Genomic DNA, 21959 nt, shown 5'->3' with positions numbered 1-21959 from the left:
CACAAAAATTGCCAAGCAGTGAGAAAATTGTAAAAACAAAAGCATCAAATGTCATTTTAAATTTCAAATGACAATACCCAATACTAATTGTTCTAAGAAGGAACTACCTTCATGTTACCTTTACCTATGAAAATGATACCAGTTTTGTAGAAAATACATGTTGCTAAATTAGTAAACTTAAATATGTACAGTGTCCGCAATCCATTTCTGCCTCTAGGATGCCAAAATATACCATCCTGGTTGCATGCAGTACATCCCAGGTTGTGCACTGGGACTTTTTTTCATAAAATGGAATAGTATGGCTGATGCTGCAACGATAAACAGCATGCTTACTGAAAGTAAAAATAAGTATTTATTGTAGAAATTACTCACAAGAGACCAAGCAAATAACCCAGATGAGCCGAGTAGTTTTCCGCCGCCGAACTGGAAGCCAAAGGCCGGAAAAAGAGAGACAGACTTCCATTTTTCAGTCTTTTACACCTTCCCCCATAACGCCCCTAGTCATGCCCAAAAGTGGGCCTGGCTAGTGACGTGGTTCACCGCCTACGTCCATATATGTATTTGGTCATGCCTAAAGTGGGTGTGGTTAGCAGTGTGGTAAACTGCTCTTTTATTACCTCATCTGTATGTGCCTCTAGTAAGTCAAATGGTTAATGGCGGCATTGTTTTCCTCCTACACATGGCTATGACTAGTTCTGTATACTTTTTTGGTCAGTGATGGGATATAAATACATTTGTTTATTGTACTTTTCTTGATGACCACCTCTATGAATAAATTAGTTTTTCTTGTTGCAGACCTAATATTTTAAAACAGGTGAAACAAAATAACAAACAGGAGAACATTGACAGAGAGGGAAGGAAAGCCTTTTGAGTATATATAATATTTTGTTTGAGAAAAGGGAATTAATGTTAAATGTTTTGTTAAATTTCTGGATGTCCGTCACCTTTTTAACATTTTAAAGCACTTACTAGGTTATTCTGTAGGTGGTAGAACATTTTACTGTATAATAAATGCCAGGAAAAATGGATTTCAAGTACAGGGAAGATGGTAGACTGGATGAGCAATACACATTTACCCCTGATCTGAGTGTCAATCCCATCTACAGCTTTCTCAGAATGGCATGATGGTCTTTATGGTCCAAGGACTGTAGCTCAGGTGCTCAAGAGAACAAGAACTGACCCCAAGATCCATTTAGTCTTGTTACTATCAGTGACATGTTCAGTTCAGAAATCTAGATTAATGGGTCTCATATAGTGTAACCCTCATGCTTTCTGAAACAAATCAAATGGTTTGTTCTAGAGACACCTGCAGTGCGATATGGTGACAGACAGCTATCCCTGTGACTTAATTACATGTAAATCTAATTGTGTTCTGGATTTCCAGATTAAAAACTGTAGAATGCTTTATTATACACCAATTATAAGACCCTAATTTCTTTAGAGACTGACACTTGGCTCAAGTATTTTTTTGCTTAAAGTTCTTTCTTTCTCTCCCCAATATTTGCTGCAGGTTTTCTTATAAATAAGTGCAGTGTGTGAATAATTTAGAAACTCTAGATATTACTACATAACTAGTAGTAATGATAGCAATATTTTTTTCAGAGCAGAGGACTGAACCCAGGCCTTGTGCTTCCAGGAAAGCACTCTACCACTGAGATAAATCTCTGGGAAACTGAGCCGCAGTAATCAGCAAGAGCAGGAAATATTCTTAACTCTTGAACCCCTTACCATCCACTCAAACATTTCCAAACAACACAAATACGTGTTTCTAATGCATGATTCATTAGTTAAATCCTCCTTGTCATAACATAAGATGTTACAAGTGACTTAGAAAAATCAGAAACTAAACACAAGAGGAAAGGCCCAAAGAGACAGAATGATATCCGAACACATTCTCCTGGAAGCCCCAGTGGTTCAAACCCCAGTAGGACACCAGGGATGTATGGGTGGCTGGATACTAGTTGTCCATTGTAGCTGACACCAAAGAGATACACCTTTCTTACATTCCCCATTCAGCCTCCCTTTCGATCACTTACTACCTTTCTTCTTCCAGTACCAGGAGAGTGGACTTTTCTTGGCAGAACATAGCATCAGTACTTATGGCAAATGAGACAGAGTGAGAACAGCAATTTTATGGTCTTAATGATATGAAAATAAAGCCCACAATAACAACAAACAATAAGCAGTCGATCACTCTACTTTTCGTACATGCATATAACACCCAAATGATGATAATTTAATAAAGTTGCATAATTATATAGTTATTAACTAGTATGACTTTATAACAATATACTTGTGTGGCTATTTCTGTGCTGATATAATCTCTGAAGTAAAATTTAGGATGAAAAGCCTTGTCTTAAATATTTTCTATATGGATTTATACCTTTGTTACTTTTCTTTAATTTTTCTGCTTTTTTTTTTCTTAAAACTGTTATGTCTCTAACAAAATCATCTAGTAATTTCTTTGCCAAAATCCTTGACCAGTTTAAAAAACAGGATTGTTTATTATGGCATTTAATTTTATATTTTCTTTCAATTTTTAAAAATTTAAATTAGAAACAAGCTTGTTTTACATGTCATTCCCAGTTCCCTATCCCTCCCCACCTTTCCTCCTCCACCAGTCCCCCTATCCCATCCCCTCTCTGCTCCCCATGGAGGATGAACCTTTCCATGGAGGATCCTTATAGTTTCTCATATCATTTAGATCAGGGTGTAGACCCCCACCCCATGTGTCTAGATTGAGAGAGTATCCCTATATGTGGAATGGGCTCCCAATGTCCATTCATATACTAGGGATAAATACTGATCCACTGCTAGAGGCCCCATATATTGTTTAGGCCTCCTAACTGACACTGACAATAAGAGTCTATGCTGGTTTCCCAGATATCAGTCTGGGGTCCATGAGCTCCCACTTGTTCAGGTCAGCTGTTTCTATGGGTTTCTCCAGCCTGGTCTTGACCCCTTAGCTCATCACTCCTCCCTGTCTGGAACTGGATTCCAGGAGTTCAGCTCAGTGTTTAGTTGTGAGTATCTGCTCCTCCTTCCATCAGGATGAAGGCTCCAGAAGGGCTATAAGGGAGTCATCAATCTCATTATTGGGGAAGGGCATTTAAGGAGCCTCTCCACTGTAGCTTAGATTGTTAGTTGGTATCATCCTTGTAGCTCTCTGAACATTTCCCTAGTGCCAGATTTATCTTTATACTTATAATGGCTCCCTCTATTATGGTATCTCTTATCTTGCTCTCCTCTATTCTTCCCTTGGGCTCAACCTTCCTACTATCACATTTCCTCTTCTCACCTCCTCTTCTTCCCTGCTCTTTCTCCTAGCTCTCTCTCCCCTCCCTCCATGCTCTCAATTTGCTCAGGAGATCTTGTCCCTTTTCCCTTCTCCAGCGTACCATGTATGTCACTCTCAGGGTCCTCCTTGATGTTATTATGGAATAAGGGCTGGCATGATGGATGGAACACAAGCCATGTATAGCATATTAATCATAGTTTATTATAGCGAGACTGAAAGGGGGACAGACATGAGAGAGAGAGAGTAAGGTAAGAGAGAAGAGGAGAGAGAGAGAAGATGAGAGTAAGGGGAGATGAGAGAAAGAGAGAGAGGGAGAGAGAGAGAGAGAGAGAGAGGAAGACAAGAGAGCATAAGTGGGCAGGTGGGCAGGTGTCTGTCCTTTAAAGGGGTCCTTTGTACTTGCTTGTAGACTGGTTCTAATGGAACTCTGGGCTAGCCAGAGTGCTGCCTGAGTGCATTCTGCCATGTAACAGGGCAGGCCAGTGTAATATCCGAACCTTGCATTCCCTACTTCCTAACTTCTCTGGCAGTGTGGATTGTAGGCCGGTAATCATTTGCACTCTGTCTAAAATCCATATATAAGTGAGTACATACCATGTTTGCCTTTTTGTTACTGGGTTACCTCACTCATTCACGTTTCTTCTAGTTCCATCCATTTGCCTGTGAATTTCAAGATTCCATTGTTTTTTTTTTTTTCTGCTGAGTAGTACTCCATTGGGTAAAAGTCCTGTATTTTCTCTATCGATTCTTCAGTTGAGGGGCATCTAGGTTGATTCCATTTTCTGGCTATTACAAATAATGATGCTATGAACATAGTTGAACAGATGTCCTTGCTGAATGAATGTGCATCTTTTGTATATGTCTAAGTAGGAATTGCTGGATTTTGTGGCAGACTGATTCCCATTTCCTCAGGAGTCTCCATACCGATTCCCAAGGTGACTGTATGAGTTTTCACTCCCACCAGCAGTGGAGGAGTGTTCCCCTTTCTCCACATCCTCTCCAGCATAAACTGTCATTGGAGTTTTTGATTTTAGCCATTCTGACAGGAGTAAGATGGTATCTCAGAGTTGTTTTGATTTGCATTTCTCTCATGGCTAAGGATGTTGAGCACTTTCTTAATTATCTCTCAGCCATTTTAGATCCCTCTATTGAGAATTCTCTATTTAGTTCTGTACCCCACTTTTTCATTGGATTATTTGGTGTTTTGAAAATTTTAGAAGAAGCCCTCTGTCTGATATGGGGCTACTGAAGATCTTTTCCCATTCTGAGAGCTGCTGCTTTTGTCTTGTTGACTGTGTTCTTTGCCTTATAGAAGTTCTCATTTTCAGGAGGTCTCACTCATTAATTGTTGATCTCAATGTCTGTGCTGCTGGTGTTATGTTCAGAAAGCTGTCTCCTGTACCAATTTTTTCAAGGGTATTTCCCACTTTCTCTTCTAAGAGGTTCAGTGTGGCTGGATTTATGTTGAGGTCTTTGATCCATTTGGACTTAAGTTTTGTGCATGGTGATAAATATGGATCTATCTGCAGTCTTCTACATGCCAGCATCCAGTTACATCAGCACCATTTGTTAAAGATGCATTCTTTTTTCCATTGTATAATTTTAAAATTTTTGTGAAAAATCAGGTGTTCATATGTTTGTGGGTTAATGTCGGGGTTTTCAATTGGATTCCATTGGTCTACCTGTCTATTTTTGTGCCACTACTAAGCTGTTTTCAGGACTATATCTCTATAATAGAGCTTGATGTCAGGAATGGTGATGCCTCCAGAGTTCCTTTAGCATCAACGATGGTCAAGTAAGTTTCATCCCAGGGATTCAGGGGTGGTTCAACATAGGAAAATCTATCAATGTCATCCATCATATAAACAAACCGTAAAAGAAAAACCTCAGGATCATCTCATTAGATGCTGAAAAAGCCTCAAAAAATCCAACAATCGGTCATGATAAAGGTCTTCAAAAGATCAGGGATAACAGGAACATACCTTAACATAATAAAAGCAATATACAGTAAGCCAACAGCCGGCATCAAACTAAATGGACAGAAAGTCAATGTGATTCCTCTATGACAAGGCTGCCTACTCTCTCCATATCGCTTCCATATTGTACTTGACGTTCTAGCTAGAGCAATAAGACAATAAAAGGAGATCAAAGGGATACCAATTGGAAAGGAAAAAGTCAGATTTTCACTATTTTCAGATGATATGATATTTTACATAAGTGATCTGAAAAACTCTACCTGGGAACTCTCACAGCTGATAAACACCTTTAGCAAAGTGTCAGGATACAAGATTAGCTCAAAATATCAGTACTCCTATTCTATACAGACAGAGAAAGAAATCAGAGAAACATCACCCTTTACAATAGACACAGCAACATAAAATATCTTGGGGTTATGCTAACTAAACAAGTGAAAGTCCTGTATAACAATTACTTTTAGTACTTAAAAGAAAGAAAGAAACTAAAGAAGATATCAGAAAATGGGAAGATCTCCCATACTCTTAGACAGGTAGGCAATCTTACCACAAGCAATCTATAGATTTAATGCAATCCCCATCAAAATCCCAGCACAATTTTTCACATGAAAAGCATAATAATCAACTTTATATGGAAAAACAAAAGACACAAGATAGCCAAAACAACCATGTACTATAAAGGCATTTACTTTCATTATAAGTTAAGTAAATATAATAGTTTCTAAAATACCTTGTACTTTTATTTAAAGAGTATGCATAAATTATATAGTAAAAGATATGTTAGGGTCAATTATATAGCCATTAATTAGTGTAACTTGCCATAAGGCAGCAAAGCTGTCCTGTTAGACAGAGTTATTACTTCAGTGTGCTTTGAGTTCTGTGTGGTCTGATAACAGTTACTCTCCATCATGGAACTCAAGATGGGAATGTGCTTTCTTGCCCTCCCTTCATTCACACCTTCTTTGCTTTTGCATGATTTTTTTGTTTGTTTTTTACAATTTACTTTTAGTTTTTTCTAAGGATCAAGAAGACAGGACAGATATTTGAGTTTACATGCTATTGAACTCCTCTCCTGATAAAATATTTTAATCACAGAAACTGCTATTTTCCAAAAGCTACCCAACTGACAGTAGAAAGGTTAACAAACTTTGTGAGGAAAATATATCAGGAGGGTACCAAATCCAGCAGCGCAGGAATATGAGGCAATCTGAAGAGGCGTGCATCAATATTACTAATATTTCAGACATTCAGATGAGGTGCATTTTTGGTTTTCACCAAGGCCAGGACCACAGGAAAGTGGACACTATGAAGAGGCATGCACTGATGTGTCTCAGGCCTTAGATATTCCAAGAAGTTCCATTCTCAGTCTTTGTATGGTGACTGTAGGTTTGTAATCATTGATGGGAAAAAAGTATTTGATTCACAGTACTATGAATAAAGGCTGACATGGAGAAAGACCATGCAGCTTATAGGCCAAGAGCAGCACAGTTTTGATAAAGTATTCATTGGGCTTACTCAGGATGTAAAATGTGAGGAACACAAATGCAGTGAAAGGAAGTGGAGGATCTTGCCCCACAAAAATCCAATAAACAGCAACAGATCTTCAAAGTTCCAGTCATTTGTAAGTTTCTTGTTTAAAGAGGAGCCTGTGATTGGAAGGACTTACAGGAGAAGATCTTTCTTCTTCATATGTTGAATATTAGGAAGGGATACCTGAAAATGCCATCACTCTATGTGAGGTCTATTTCTGTTCTTGTTGCGCATATGCATGTTTCAACCCAAGGATGAAACACATTTGCCAGCAAGAATTTCCTTCTGCTCAGAATGGATCACATCAGACTTCTGATTGGAAGTGACTTTTATTTTGTTCTTTAGATGGTAATAACACAGGAGTAAATTATTCATTGAATGGCATAATATCAGGTTTAAGGTTGTGACACACAAGACATTGCTAGCACTTTGCATTCCTAATGTCATATGGAGGGAAGATGGATTTATATGGGGCTTGCAATTCAATGTTGAGACTTGTCAGTAAAGACTTTCCCACCTGCTGACCCTAATCAGGTTATTATTAGTTATTGTGTCCAGGGAAGTCCTCAGAAAACAAGATGAAATGAATAGGGAAACAGGAAGCATGCTTGTGTTCAATGATATATTAGTTTCCAGTTTCCAGTCCTTCTGGTTTCATAACTTTCCTCCCCAGTCCCCATCTGTTTATCCTTATATGTTTCCTTTTTTGTACTAGAACCTCAAAGAAGATTCTTTAGAGCATAAATATTGAAGAGACTAATAGCTGCCAAAGATACAGAGATTTAGCACAATCCTTTAATCTTAAACAAGACATTCTATCACCCTCTAAGACTCAGGGAACATTGTAGAAAAGAGAGGATCCAAGTGTGTTAGAGTAGGAAGATAAGGTGAAGGATTGCAAACTGCTGGACTCCATAACCATTGCAATAGTTAATTAACAACTATAATTACCTGCATTGCTTAACTAGTTATCTATATATAATAAAATTTTTTCTTCTCATCAAATGAAATAGATTTTTCTTCTCCCTCCAACAATTTCCAAGCTGATATATAAATGAATGGTAGTAAATACAATGGTAAATATTAACATATTCTTCCAAGGTTCCAGAAATAAAAATAAATCCTTATTTTTTTCCATTTAAGTAAGAAAAGAAAATATGTCAACACACTTACTGGTAAATGTGACAGATAAAATTCCAGAAATATTTCATACCTGTAAAACAGATGTTAACTTAAAACAAATACCTACTGAGTGTTAGCAGTAATTAAAGGACTATCATTTCTTTCTTCTTTTAGTCGACAGTTTGCTTTTTTAATGAGTGTTTATGCATAATTGGCTTATGGTAAATGACTGTTTAAGAAGCAATGTATATCCAAAGAAACAAAGGCTGAGGACCTTCCTGTTTGAAGACTGTGATCTTAAATACTGGAGTGGATGCATTAGCTTTGAGTAATACAGTCATGGCTGAGAATTTTTGCATACCCTCATTAAGAATAATTAGAAGAGAAAAGAGCAAATTGGTTTTAGGAGCAACTTAGATCTTTCCTGTGTAACTGCTTTGCATAATGTGCCCTTCCCCCCCCCCACACACACACAAACTCTGCCCCACCTGGACACTTAAAAGTCTACTGTGTGTGTGTGTGTGTGTGTGTGTGTGTTGGTTTGTTTGCTTTACTATTTTGCTCTAAGAAGACTCAGTGGACTTTCTTAAAAGAGATATTAAATTGAGAAAAAAATCCTGTTGAGGAGATAGTGATGATTTGGAGGGAAGGAAATGAGGTGTGGACTTCATCAAAGCACCTTTTATGCAGATATGAAATTCTTGAACAGTAAAAACAGAGACTTGGAGCAATTATGATAGTGGTGCTTTTTTAGGAGATTTGGGTTCCGTTTCTGTCACCTACATAACAGCTCATAACTGCCTGTAACTCCAATTCCAGAGGATCGAGTTGCATCTTTGGCCTTGTAGACACCAGGCATGCATTTAGTATACATGCTTACATGCAAGTAAATCACTCATACACATAAAAATATTTTAAGCCTCAATTTTATTTCTTCTTTTGCTAACTTTTTATATTTTAATATAATTACATTTCTCCTTCTCTTTTGTTCCTCCAAGCCCTTCCACATATCCCTCCTTGATTTCTTTCAAATTGATGGTTGCTTTACTTTTTGATTGTTGTTGCATGCTTGCACACACACACACACAAAGATATAATATACACCTAAATATAATCTGTTTAGTACATATAATATACTTGTGCACATGTTTTTGGAACCAACCATTTGGTACTGGATAACCAATTGGTGTGCTCTTCCCTAGAAGTCTATTTCATCGCTCTCATGATTGTGTAGATTTTTGTAATCCTTTATATAGAGTTGACACCTGTGAGCTTCTCCCCATTCACTAGGGAATGACTATTGGTGTCATCCTTGTTCATATTGTGTTTAGGTGATCATGCTAATGAGATTTTATGGGTGTAGTTTCTGACACTATTAGGAGACAAAATTTCACAGCAAACTCCCTGATCCTATGTCTCTTAAAATCTTTCTACCCAAACTTTCCCTATGTTCCCTGAGCCTTAGGTATAGATCATTGTTTGGTAGATATATATTGGACTGGGATCAGTAACTCTGCATTTTGATTGGGTGTAGTTTTCTATAGTGGTCTCTTTAAAAATTCAAAGTAAAACAAATAATGAAGACAACTTGGTTAATGTGACAACATAAGCTTAACAACACAATGGATTTTCAAGTGACAGAATAAAAGAAAAAGCTTTAGTAGGGGTGTCTATCCCTTTCCTATTAAATTATTAAACATTAGATTTCAAAAGTCAAAGCATAAAACATTTCACTAGGGATCAATTTCAACTTGAAATGGCTGAACTTACAGATGGGATGAATGAGTTTTGTATTTATTTGCCACAGGGATGAAAATTCTCCAACACCTGTGTCAAATAATTATAAGTTAAAAACTGGTGAATCTAACATGACTCAGATAGTGATATAATATTGAAAAGGAAGTGACTGTATGTAACTTATAAAGTGACAAGACCTATGATTCCAGACTGGAAAACTCAGCCTGTCTAGAGTTATAGGGGTGTGCCATCATCCAGATTTCACAAAGTCTTGGTAGCAAAAGTCTTTATGCATTATCTGTTTAAGGTACAAAATCATGATACACGTTGAAACACATCCTCACTCCTAACAGAGTACCTTACCCAATAATATTACTTAAGTCCAGACAACTGGATACTCAATGTATGAAACTTCAGTGGAAGCTATGAATAATTGTAGGAAGTAAGCATTTTTCCCCTTTATGTGAAATGGAGACTCTCTGGTTATAGAGACAGCAAAAGTCCTGTCTCCAGACAACTAATAAATTTCTAACCTTTCCAAGTTTCTTGTACTTTAGGACATTTTAAAGATTAAAAGGAAAAAGGGAAGGTTAATTTATAATATGGTCTTATCTGTAAGACACATGATAGGGTTATATAGAAGGTCTAGGATTTTATGAGGTTTTCTGTCACTGGGATTCAGATAATCTCAAATTGTTTTGATGATGCAGGTTATTATAAGAGTGTGCATCAGAGACTCCTACCAGGTCAGGAGACAGAAAGGGTTTTCCTGGAGGAGTTAGGCGTATGTTGACATCAGTAGAAGATACATGTGAAGAACTGATTGGTCACAAAGAATAAAATGGGTAAAAAATAGAGTAAAAACATCATGCAGCATCAACAGGTCTTGAGGGTAGCTCTGGATGAAAGGGAAATTGCTAAGGAAAATAAAACATCTGAATTTTGTCTATAGTTAGAACATACACTAAATGAGATTGAGAGGTGGGGGAATTACGTATACTGTATAGCATCCAGTGTGCCATTTAGCATATTTTGATTTTTTTCTCTAAAATAATTTTATGTATTGAGTTTAGGCTATAAAATGCTTGGTTTTAACCTAAGAGAAATGATTGATCATTTTCAACAATATGTTATTGATTCTTGAGAATTTCATGTAGTGTATTTTGAGCATATTCATCCTACCTCCCTCAATGCTTCCCATTACTTGAGAAGCCTGTTTCCCAGGTCCCCTCACCAACAGCTAACTCACCGTCCTTGTGGCAGGTAGGTTCTTCACAGGCCACAGAGAACAGGAAAGTCGAAATTGCTTCCTAATGTTCCCTTTGATTTCACTTAGGGTATTTTACCCTCAATAAGTCCTTATCTATTATATCCAAAATGACTTTCTTGTCAAGACAATTCTAAATAAACTTGTCATTAAAATGTTTTCCTGCTTTTCAGAGCTAATTATACTTTCATGAATACATCGTTTCAAAAAAAACCCTTGAGTTTCTTTGAATAGTGTTATTAATAGATAATGTGTCTGACAAACACATCAGTGTTCTGCATTTAAAAGTAGTAACGTAAAAATAGGTTTGGGCCAATCCTGAAGTATCAGTTGGTCATGGTACCACTTATTGATGGAAAATGAGAGTCCTATAAAGGATCTAACAGAGAAGAAGTTGAGTTAAACTCTTACTTTGTACCATTTTCTACTACTGAGGGGACAGAAGTGGGAAAAAATGAACTTAAAGCATTAAACACACATGTTCCAGTCTGTCTAGGAAATGATCCTTGAACCAGAGACTGTGGGTCTACTAGGACTGAGTATGAATCTGTCTTTCTGTCCCTTACTGTCTTCTTCTTCTTTCTTCTTCTTTTCTTCTTCTTCTTCTTCTTCTTCTTCTTCTTCTTCTTCTTCTTCTTCTTCTTCTTCTTCTTCTTCTTCTTCTTCTTCTTCTTCTTCTTCTTCTTCTTCTTCTTCCTTTCTATTTTGACACACAATTTGGGAGCATGACCCATGAATATCTGCCAGCCCATCAGTCTGCCTTGCCATGCAGTCTTCATTAAAGATGCATTGAAGGCAAGAGTAGGAGGCAGGCAAGAGATTACCTAGTGACAGAGGAAGATAGGGATTGGGGGATCAAAACCAGGCTCATCATTTCAGGTCATCTTTGTTTTGTGGGAACCAATAGGGGTTCTAAGAGAGCTACATTACTTCTTTTGGAGGGTGATTCTCCCAGTGTCCCTGTGCCATATTTCCACAAGTATACCACTTTCTGTCACTGCTCTACGAAGACTAAACTTGGGCTGGAGAAATGCCTCGGGCTTTGGGGGCTAGGCTCAAAACCCCAAATAGGAACACATAGGGAGTCATTTAAGCCAAGTTCAAATCATAGCTGGGACAGAGAAGGAAAACCTCACACAGTTATTCAGACAGTTTCTCCTTACTTCAAAGCACATAATGTTTTGGCCAATATGTATGTATATATATATCCTTCTTTTGACTTTGTTCTGAATTGCCCTCTGGGAGGCTGGTGATAAAAGCTGTGTAAAAGCAGGGGGGGGATAGACAGAGAGCGATGCTGTGGGGAGGTGCAGAAAGGAGCTACCATAGATGCGAAGTCTGAAGTGGGACTCATGAACATTGATAAAGATGCGATTAAAAAAAAAGAACTCACAGCATTTTCACATCAGAAAAGGAAATGCACTTACAGTGCAGAGCTCTGCTTCCAAAGACTGTGTGACCTGTGCCAACACATGTAAAAGGCAGGTAACAAGTTTTTATCAGCAAATCTTGAAATTGTCATCCAGATAGCACACATGTTAACCGTGTCTATTAAGTTACTTTCCAGCATGCACCTAAGTGTGCCATCAGTGCACACACACATCATCCTATTTGTTTCTCTGAAGAATGCCTTCTGCCCCTGAAATGTACATGTATCATCTAGTAAGCTTAGCCTTCACATTTAACTTCTAGATATTATAAAGCTAATTTTATAGCTGTCATTGAGTAACACTCAATAAGGTAAGATGAGTGTTTAAAATATGAATTCATTATCACTTTTTATTGACAGACATTACTTTGAAGATTTCAGTGAAAGGATAAAAACCCTTTATAGGCAATTCATTTTTTAAAAAAAACTATATAAATGTACTTTGTTATTGTCACTGCTACATAGTTCTATACTAATGGTGGATGTATATATTATCTAATTTTGGTGTTTAATTAGTATTATAAAGTCTGATAGTTTCCTTTTCCACAGATCATTAGGTAATTCATCTGTTATCGTATAATGAATTTTATGAATCTGTAAATCTCTCACTAAATATATACATGTATCCTTTCTTCCTTTCTTTCTTCTGTTCTCTGATCTGCTCCCACTGGTGATTCTGTACTTTGATTCCAGACTGGCAATATGAGGGTAAGGTGACTGAAATAATCCCCAGCACTTCATGGCATCCCTTGCTTGTCCATTTTCCCTCTACTGTTTTTAAAGCATTGTCAAAATTCTATTTACTGTCATTAATGATGCCCTTTATCACAATTAATTTCCAATTATGTTTGTTTCTGTTGTAGAGCTGTCTCATCATTTATCCTGTTAATCATCTATGTTATTTCTCTGCATTAAATTACCATTCCATTATCTCTGTCCAGAAGGACAACTTTTCAGCCATCTTTGCTGGTGTCACAGTTAAGGTTTGAGCAGTGTTTGGCTATGGCATCATAGAATCTGTGTCGGCCTTGGAAAATGTTTTCTGTTAATAGTCAAACACTTGAAATGTTGTATATTAAGTTGTTAGCAATCTTTTAATATTGCTATATTTCTTGGTGAATGTAATCTTGAGTAAGTTCTCATGATTTTGTTAATTATGGCCTTTCATTATCTTTTCTCTAGATTGCAAACTAGCTAGAGGAGGCCCACCAGCTACCATCGTGGCCATTGATGAAGAGAGTCGGAATGGTGAGTGAGTTCTGTACTTACCAGTACTGTCCATAATGAGAATTTCTGTTTATTTTGACATTTGCTTTGATGCGATCAGAGACTCTACATAAAGGGTTTTTGTAAATCAGAATCTATTAATGATTCATGTTTAATTTTCTATCCAAGGCTTTCAAATTTATCACTTCTAGAAATGCTTCATTGGGATTATGACACAAAAGACTTTTTCAGGGAATATGTCTTTAGTTCTGTGTGAATAGTGACTGATCTGAGTTAACCCAAGCATGAATCATATACGTGCTGGGAGGATGCCTTTCTAAATAGGTACAATTGACAGTCACACATATAATCATCTAACTGAAATGCAGTGGGTTCTTCCAAAGAAGGGACCACACTGTAAGTCTTGTTTGGAATCTGGTAAAGATTAAGACTTAAAACTGGTGAGACACAGTAGTTGATCATGGATAACAAGGAATCTGCATAGACTTAAAAGAAAGCACACATTTAAAGCTCCCAGTAGGGAAGAAGCCTGAATATTCACTCCATTCGGCTCATCTGTAGTCATTAGAAATAAAACCTAGCCATACTGAGTTTCATATAAAAATATACTTTCTCAAAATCAAGAATATATGTGATTTTTTTCAGGAACTCTCACACTACATGAGTTTGAACTTTAAAATAGTCATAAAATTCCCTCTTCTGTTGGTTCATGTGAAGATGATGATGTCTGGGGCTATCCTGTGTGACAGTACTCTGCTCATTTTCTCCACTGTTCAACTAAGTGGTTTGTTGTTGGGTTGCTGCTAGCGTACTTCCTGTTATAAGGACTTTTCTTCTGAAATCACACTGTAAGGAAAGGGATTGTGTCAAGTGGCTTATTGAAAAATTGCTTTTTTCCTGTAATTCTACTTAGGCTTACTTTGAAAACATTAACACGCATTATAACATTATAAAAATAACCTGCAGTTCATTATGCATTACTTTGATGGCTACCTCTTTTTACTTACCTAAGAAATCACTGTAAGGTTCTACTTTCATCCATGTTCTTTGCAAGGAATCAAAGTGTCTGCACTGTTGCTAGCCACCATTTTTTTAAAAAATGTTAAGAACAAACACTACTTTTAAAATATTAGGTAATTATGAAAATGTATGATGGTTATTTAAAAATTAATTCCATCATTCTACAATGAAAATGTATGGAGTAAGTAATTGCGACCAGCTTGTATAAGTTGGAACTAAATTATAATTATATGCAAAGGAGAAAATGTATTAAAGTGCTACAACAGGAAAAGGTTTTTTCCATAGGCAGATTTATGTTTGCTTAAACTTAACTGTTTCTATTCAGAACAAACCTATTTTTCTTTAAAGTGCAAGCATTGACTTACAAGTGGAAGTGTAAAGGCAATGAGCATGCCAGAATGACTATCCAATGCCTTTGTGCTTAAAACGGATCTGAAATAAAATAGTCACTTTTACTAAAGGAAGTTGTGTTAGCATGTGACTACAGGGCTTGCAGGTCACACCACAGCACTGGTGCCTGACTCCTTTAGTGCTAACTGGCTAACTAAGCCCTGTCTTTCTAAAGGGTATGGGAAGAGATTGCCAAAACAACTGATGAATGAAGGGAGTTTAGCTCGGTTGTTTGATGCAGCATGATAATGTTGTGCTTCTTCCTTGACATATTTTACAAAAACTGCCAAGTCCTCAGAATGCTGCCAACACTGTTGGAGGATCACCACAGCACATAAATATCAACCTACAGTAAATGTTTTGCATTTTTCCTCTTACATGAAATTTATAAAACTAATGAGATCAAATGCATCTCTGCCAGATACTATAATGTGCACAATTCTCTTCACTGTAAGACTCTCAGGACATGGCATTCATAATCTAGGAAACCCAAAAACTTCCAACAAAGCCGGGTATTTCCAGTCCTGATATTAAACGCTGAGTTAATTTCTCCTTTTCTGCCTGTTTTCAGGGGTGTAATAAATTCTTGTGTATCCTGCTTTTACAGGATCCGGTAGATGGAAAGGTGTTTGCAAATATTTCAGAGACCTTTAGAAATACTGAGGTTCTCACCTCAGCACAGCCTGGTTCTTCCTAACCCCCTCCCTACCACCATCATATTTCTATACTACTACATTTATTTCAAATGAAGCAGCTGTGGCACTTATATGCATTCCATGTTTAAATAATGATGACTTAGATAATGAGCTGTTTGAAAAACAGCTTACCTCTATGGGAGATAAGACAGAGTATGTACGTACTGACAACATGTGCATTTGGAAGTATTGCTCTATTACGGTGATGCGAGTATTGTGCTAGCTCAGCATGTGCATCTGCCACACTGTCAGTCAGAGAAAATTAGTCGCCTCTCCCTTACATGTATTTACCCAACAGTACAGAATACTTCTTGATCAAAGACTTGTTACCACTGAAATTGGAATAATTAAAAGGCAATTTTAAATAAATAAAAATTGGAACAACAGAGTATTCACTTAGAGACAAAGAAATTGTAATGGTAGAAGAAACTTAAATTTTGGCTAGTCAGGGCTGGTATCACACCCTTCTAATCCCACCACTCCTGAGGCATAGGCAAGTGAGTCTTTGAGAGTTCAAGGTTATAGTCTTAGCTACATAGCAAGTTTCAGGCTGGCCAGGGCTACATAGTGAGACTCTATCTAAAAAAAAAAAACCAAAAGAATTATTATGGCAAATTAACAACTTAACAACTATTGTGTCATCTTGCAACATATTGAAATAGATGTGATAATATAATATTCTTTGAAGATAATAGAGCCATCCATGTCAATGTCAAGCCACTGCCCTTTGGTGTACAACGTGTAACATTTGTATAAATTTGCAGAAAAAAATCACTTATTTTATTCTCTAATGTTGTAGTGCCCTAACATTTCTAGCTGCAGAAAAATGAGTCTTTGTATAATGTTAGTGGTTTGGTAGGTGATACATAACTTTAAAACATGATTTCAAACTCATCCATCAGCATTGGTCTATTTCTTATTCAACCAATCATCGAGTCACTGTGAATTATTTTGTTTACAGTGAAAGTAATTTGCAATGATGAAGGAATCATTTTCCTGTGAATTATAAAGGGATTATCATGTCAGACTCCCCATATACTTAACTGCTCATATGATTACTATTGTGTGATAGCTGTTGTCATGAGAAACCATTTGCCTGTGTCCATCACCAGGAAGCTGTATATAGGGCAACACATTCTGTTTGTTTCATTTGTACTGGGGAATGGTTTCTCGAAAGGTCAGCGGCGACATCTGTCTGAATGTATAACTGAAGTGACAAGAAAAGAGAAATATTTCTGAGTACTAATAAAAAATTGTTATTTATCTCCTCAAATGGTCTCTAAGTTTATGAGAATTCCATCAAGCTCTGTATTTTCTCATATTAATCATATCTTCAGTTTTGACTGTATGTTCAAATAAACAACAGGATTTTAGGAAATAACAGAACGTTCACAGTGTTAGGAAAAGAAGACACACACAAAGCAGTCAAAATATAAAAATGACCACAGAGCTGAAGTATTTTGTTATAGAGAGAAATAATGGTAAATGTTAGTGACTACTTAACTACATTTTAAATTTCATGATTCTGATATTAATATAATTATTAAAGATGATGAAAACATACGTTGTGCAGCTATCCATCTTATTTAAGGAAAGAAATATCAGATTCTGTTATATACATGCTTCTTCATTGTAACAATTATCTTAACTATGTGCATTATAGAAATAAGCCTGGATTATATCAAATTGAATCGTGTATCACATATATGCAGTTACTCCTAAGTGAATCTATTACAGGGAGTGACTTTCTATAAATGCATCATTTAAGTCATAGGCCATCAAGGCAAAGGCTAGCTAGAGCAATACTTTCATTTGCATACTGTAGGAATATCAAACGAGTGATAGTAAGAATGGCCCCGGTATTACCATACAAAATGAGAGAGAGGGTTGTTCACTTGTAACCTGTAGCATAGTGCGTTCTACCATAATTTTTCTACTAAAGTAGGAAATTTTTCACATGAATGACTCAGCCTAGCCTAATGATTGATCTCTTGTAAAACAAAATCCACCTCTGAAGCTCAATGACCCTCTCACTGGTTTTGAAACTCCTTAGGGAATCATGGCTAGAAGAAGTCAACTAAAATGACAGAAAAATCAGAGGAGCATGTTTAGGGCCAGAACTGTTATGGGAAGGGACTCAGGGATTTCATTTCTTCCTTGGCCATCTAGTTCACTGTCTCGGTTTGGTATGTTTGGTACTTAAAAGTTCTGAGTGAGGGGTTTTTAATGGAAGCCAGTTTTGAACAGTGACTGGAGGATGCATCCAGTTACGCAGCTGGTTTGAAAGTGCAGCACCTGGTCTTTCTTTCCTTTTTTTTTGTTCCACTTCTGTTGTTATTAGTATGACTTTATTGCGATTGTATCTATCCATGGCTTTCTTTTCATGTAAAGCAACGCAAGATCTCAAGACCTAACGAATCACTGTGTTCCATATGCCTGACACACAGTAAACATTTATGTATGATTTATTGTTCTTTTTCTCCAGTGCAAAAATATGAACTGTCTTTTTAGTCTCAGTTTAATACCATTTTTTGAGAATTTTGTACAATGTATTTTAATCACATTACCATCTCCTCCACTCCTCCCAGATACATTCTGCATTCCTTCACCCCCAACTTGTGTTCTCTTTCTTTTTCATTATTTATTTTTAAATTTAGATTTAAATTAGAAACAAGGTTGCTTCACAAGTCAGTTCCAGGTCCCTCTCCGTTTCCCTCCCCTCCTTCCATGTCGTCCCCCCAACCCCCCATATTCCTTCATTTCCCCAGGGAATGGTGAGGCTCTCCTTGGGGGTGTCTATAGTCTGTCATTTCATCCAGGGCAGGGCCTAGACCCTCCCCCAAGAGTTCAGGGTAAGAGTGCATCTCATATTGTTGGTTGGGAGTCCAAAATCCAATTGTATACCTGGGATAAATACTGATCTACTACCCAAGGCTCAATAGATTACCTAAGCCTCCTCACTGACACCCACATTCAGGGGACTTGATCAGTCCCATGCTGGATTCCCAGGCATTAGCCTGGGATTCAAGAGTTAACCCTTGTTTCTGGGGGTTAAACCAGCCCAGTCTTAATCCCTTTGTTCATCAGCCCTCCCTCTCTGTTACTGGCTTACTTGAGTTCAGCTCAGTGCTTAGCACTGGGAGTCTGCCTCTTCATGCATCAGCCACTGAATGAAGGTTCTGTTTCCCAGACTCTCTGGCCGTGGGATTGTAGGCTGGCACTACCCAGATCTATGTCCAAATTCCATATATGAGAGAGTACATGCCGTGTTTCTCTTTTTGTGACTGCAATACCTCACTCAGGATGGTTTCTTCTAGTGTCATCCATTTGCCTGCAAATCTCAGGATTCCATTGTTTTTTTCTGCTGAATAGTACTCCATTGTGTGAATGTACCACATTTTCTCTATCCACTCTTCAGCTGAGGGGCATCTAGGTTGCTTCCAAGTTCTGGCTATTACAAATAATGCTGCTATGAACATAGTGAAACAGACATCCTTATTGTATGAATGGGCATCTTTTGGATATATGCCTAAGAGTGGAGTTGCTGGGTCTTGTGGTAGATTTTTATTCCCATTTTCCTGAGGAATCTCCACACTGATTTTCAAAGTGGCTGAACAAGTTGGCACTCCCACCAGCAATGGAGGAGTGTCTCCTTTTACCATATCCTCTCCAGCATAAATTGTCACTGGTGTTTTTGATTTTAGCCATTCTGACAGGAGTAAGATGGTGTCTCAGAGTTGTTTTGATTTGCATTTACCGGATGTCTAAGGATGTTGAGCACTTTCTCAAATGCCTCTCAACCATTTTAGACTCTTCTATTGAAATTTCTCTATTTAGTTCTACAGCCCACTTTTTAATTGGATCCTTTGGTGTTTTGGAGACTTGCTTCTTGAGTTCTTTGTAAATTTTGGAGATTAGCCCTCTGTCAGATGTGGGGTTAGTGAATATTTTTTCCCATTCTGTGGGCTGCATTTTTGTCTTGCTGAGTGTGTGCTTTACCTTACAGAAGCTTCTCAGTTTCAGGAGGTCCCATTTATTAATTGTTGATCCCACCTTCTGTGCTACCAGTGTTATGTTCAGGAAGCTGTCTCCTTTACCAATTCGTTCAAGGGTACCACCCACTTTCTCTTCTAAGAGGTTTAGTGTGGCTGGATTTATGTTGAGTTCTTTGATCCATTTGGACTTAAGTTTTGTGCATGGCGATAAACATGGATCAATCCGCATTCTTCTACATGCCAGCCTCCAGTTATGCCAGCACCATTCGTTGAAGATGCTTTCTTTTTTCCATTGTATATTTTTAGCTTCTTTGTCAAAGATCAGATGTTCATACGTGTGTGGGTCAATATCAGGGTTTTCAATTCGATTCCATTGGTCTACCTGTCTATTTTTGTGCCAATACCAAGCTATTTTCAGGACTATAGCTCTATAATAGAGCTTGAAGTCAGGGATGGTGATGCCTCTGGAAGTTGCCTTGTTGAACAGGGTTGTTTTGGCTATCCTGGGTCTTTTGTTTTTCCATACAAAATTGATTATTGTTCTTTCAAGGTCTGTGAAGAATTGTGCTGGGATTTTAATGGGGATTGCATTGAATCTGTAGATTGCTTTTGGCAGGATTGCCATTTTTACTGGGGTAACGCTAACTAAACAAGTGAAAGACCTGTATTGCAAGAACATTGAATCTTTAAAGAAAGAAATTATAAAGGCCCTCAGAATATGCACAGATCTTCCATGCTCTTGGATAGCACCTAGTCTTTCTAAGAACCATCATCCTAAGCCTGGATCTCCAGGGTTATCTGCCCTTACATTCACTTTCTGGAGGCTTTAGGTTACACTTTCCTGCCCCTACCCCATGTCTTTTCTCTTCCAAATTACCTTCACACATAAGCATTTTGAGCACACCCATGTTCTTTGTGATCAGATGGTGGATGACTGATCTGGGTGTTCTGACAATTGTGCTGTGAATTTTCATCTAAGGACACAAAGCATGGGAAATGGTTCAAAATTCTCCCCTTTGAAGAGAGTGTAGAAATAACACTGTGTAGTTTTTAGCAACCACTTGAGAAAACCTGTAATTCCACACCATTTTCAAATGTGTTAGTCTCATAGGCCTTCCATAGCAATTAAGAAAATGTTTACGCACCAAATAAATTCCCAGTGGAATGGCTGCAGTATTTCAGCTGCATGTACTTTTGAGGGCTGGATCAAGCAAGGCTAAAATAGTGGCTATATTCAATTTATAGGAATTCATAAATGTATGTGTTTCTTTTACATTATTTCAGGAGGCATAGTTCAATCAAACAGTGTACACTTGCTCTTTATAGCAAATAAAGGCATTTCCACGTCCCAACACTTTAGGTAATAATAATGGTTTTGGATATGCATTGATAAAGTACTCTCAGCTTTACAAATGGACTTATAAAATGAAATATGGAAACATACCAATATATTATAGCCAACAGAACTTTCTTTTTATTGCACTTTTGAAATTATAACATAATCACATCATTTTGCCCTTTCCTTCCTCCCTCTGTACCCTCCCATAGACTCCTCCTTACTTTCTCTTAAATTCTTGAACCCCGCTTTCCATTAAAAGTTGCTACATGCATATGTGTATGTATTCTTAAATGTAACCTGTTCTATGTGTATAATGTTACTTGTGGTTTGTTTGTAGTACTGACGGTTTGGTATTGGAGAACCTATTGGTGTGGCAACACACTTTTTAGAAAATATATCAGAACTACTTGCCACTAATTATCAGAGTTAAGTTTTATTTATTTACTTACTTACTTACTTTGCAGAGTAGAGAAGATGGACATCATGTTTTCTTTGTTTTGGGTTTATTTATTTTGGAGATGGAGATGGTGGGTATCTTATTTTATTTGGTGGGTTTAGTCTGTTTCTGCTTTCTGAAATCTGCATTTTTCTGTATTTTATGGAAGACTTGGTCCTCAGTCTATAGTAACAAGGTGATTTTCACTGAACTGTTTTTTCTTTTTTTCATTACTTAAGATGTTTTGGTAGCCAGCATTATTGCTTTTCATGCTTTTTCTTCTTACTTGCTTTTGAAAATGTATGGAAATGTACTACAGTGATTTTACCTATAAATATTTATTTAGTTGAGTGGGTTGCCAATCAAAATCAAGATATCCATACATCCACATTTCTACCTTTAGCTTCCCATCAACTTGGCTACCATACAATATGTACGGAGACTGCCTGCCTGCATTCTCTTTTCCTTGTTACAAACAGGCTGAATAAATTCTTACTACAT

The 21959-nt window shown here is 37.3% G+C and overlaps 1 protein-coding gene across 12 annotated transcripts in view; it reads left to right on the top strand.

Moving 5' to 3' along the window:
- The window catches only part of Pcdh15 (protocadherin related 15), a 1295283-nt gene that overhangs the window by 793898 nt on the left and 479426 nt on the right, over positions 1–21959 (top strand). For 9 of the 12 annotated variants that reach the window (XR_005871270.1, XM_040732073.1, XM_040732072.1 and 6 more), the window contains 2 exons: positions 13050–13064; positions 13539–13604. Coding sequence is in view for 11 of the 12 variants with exons in the window: in XM_040732073.1 (XP_040588007.1) it covers positions 13050–13064; positions 13539–13604 (81 nt within the window). In the remaining variant the exon portion in view is untranslated. The remainder of the gene's footprint in view (positions 1–13049; positions 13065–13538; positions 13605–21959) is intronic. The other 3 variants (XM_040732071.1, XM_040732069.1, XM_021227541.2) reach the window with 1 other exon arrangement.

This window comes from Mesocricetus auratus, unplaced genomic scaffold (genome assembly GCF_017639785.1).
Source record: "Mesocricetus auratus isolate SY011 unplaced genomic scaffold, BCM_Maur_2.0 Super-Scaffold_100027, whole genome shotgun sequence".
Taxonomy (NCBI): Eukaryota; Metazoa; Chordata; class Mammalia; order Rodentia; family Cricetidae; genus Mesocricetus; species Mesocricetus auratus.
The sequence above is the reverse complement of the archived record's forward strand: the minus strand, read 5'-3'. Positions and strand labels throughout refer to the sequence as shown.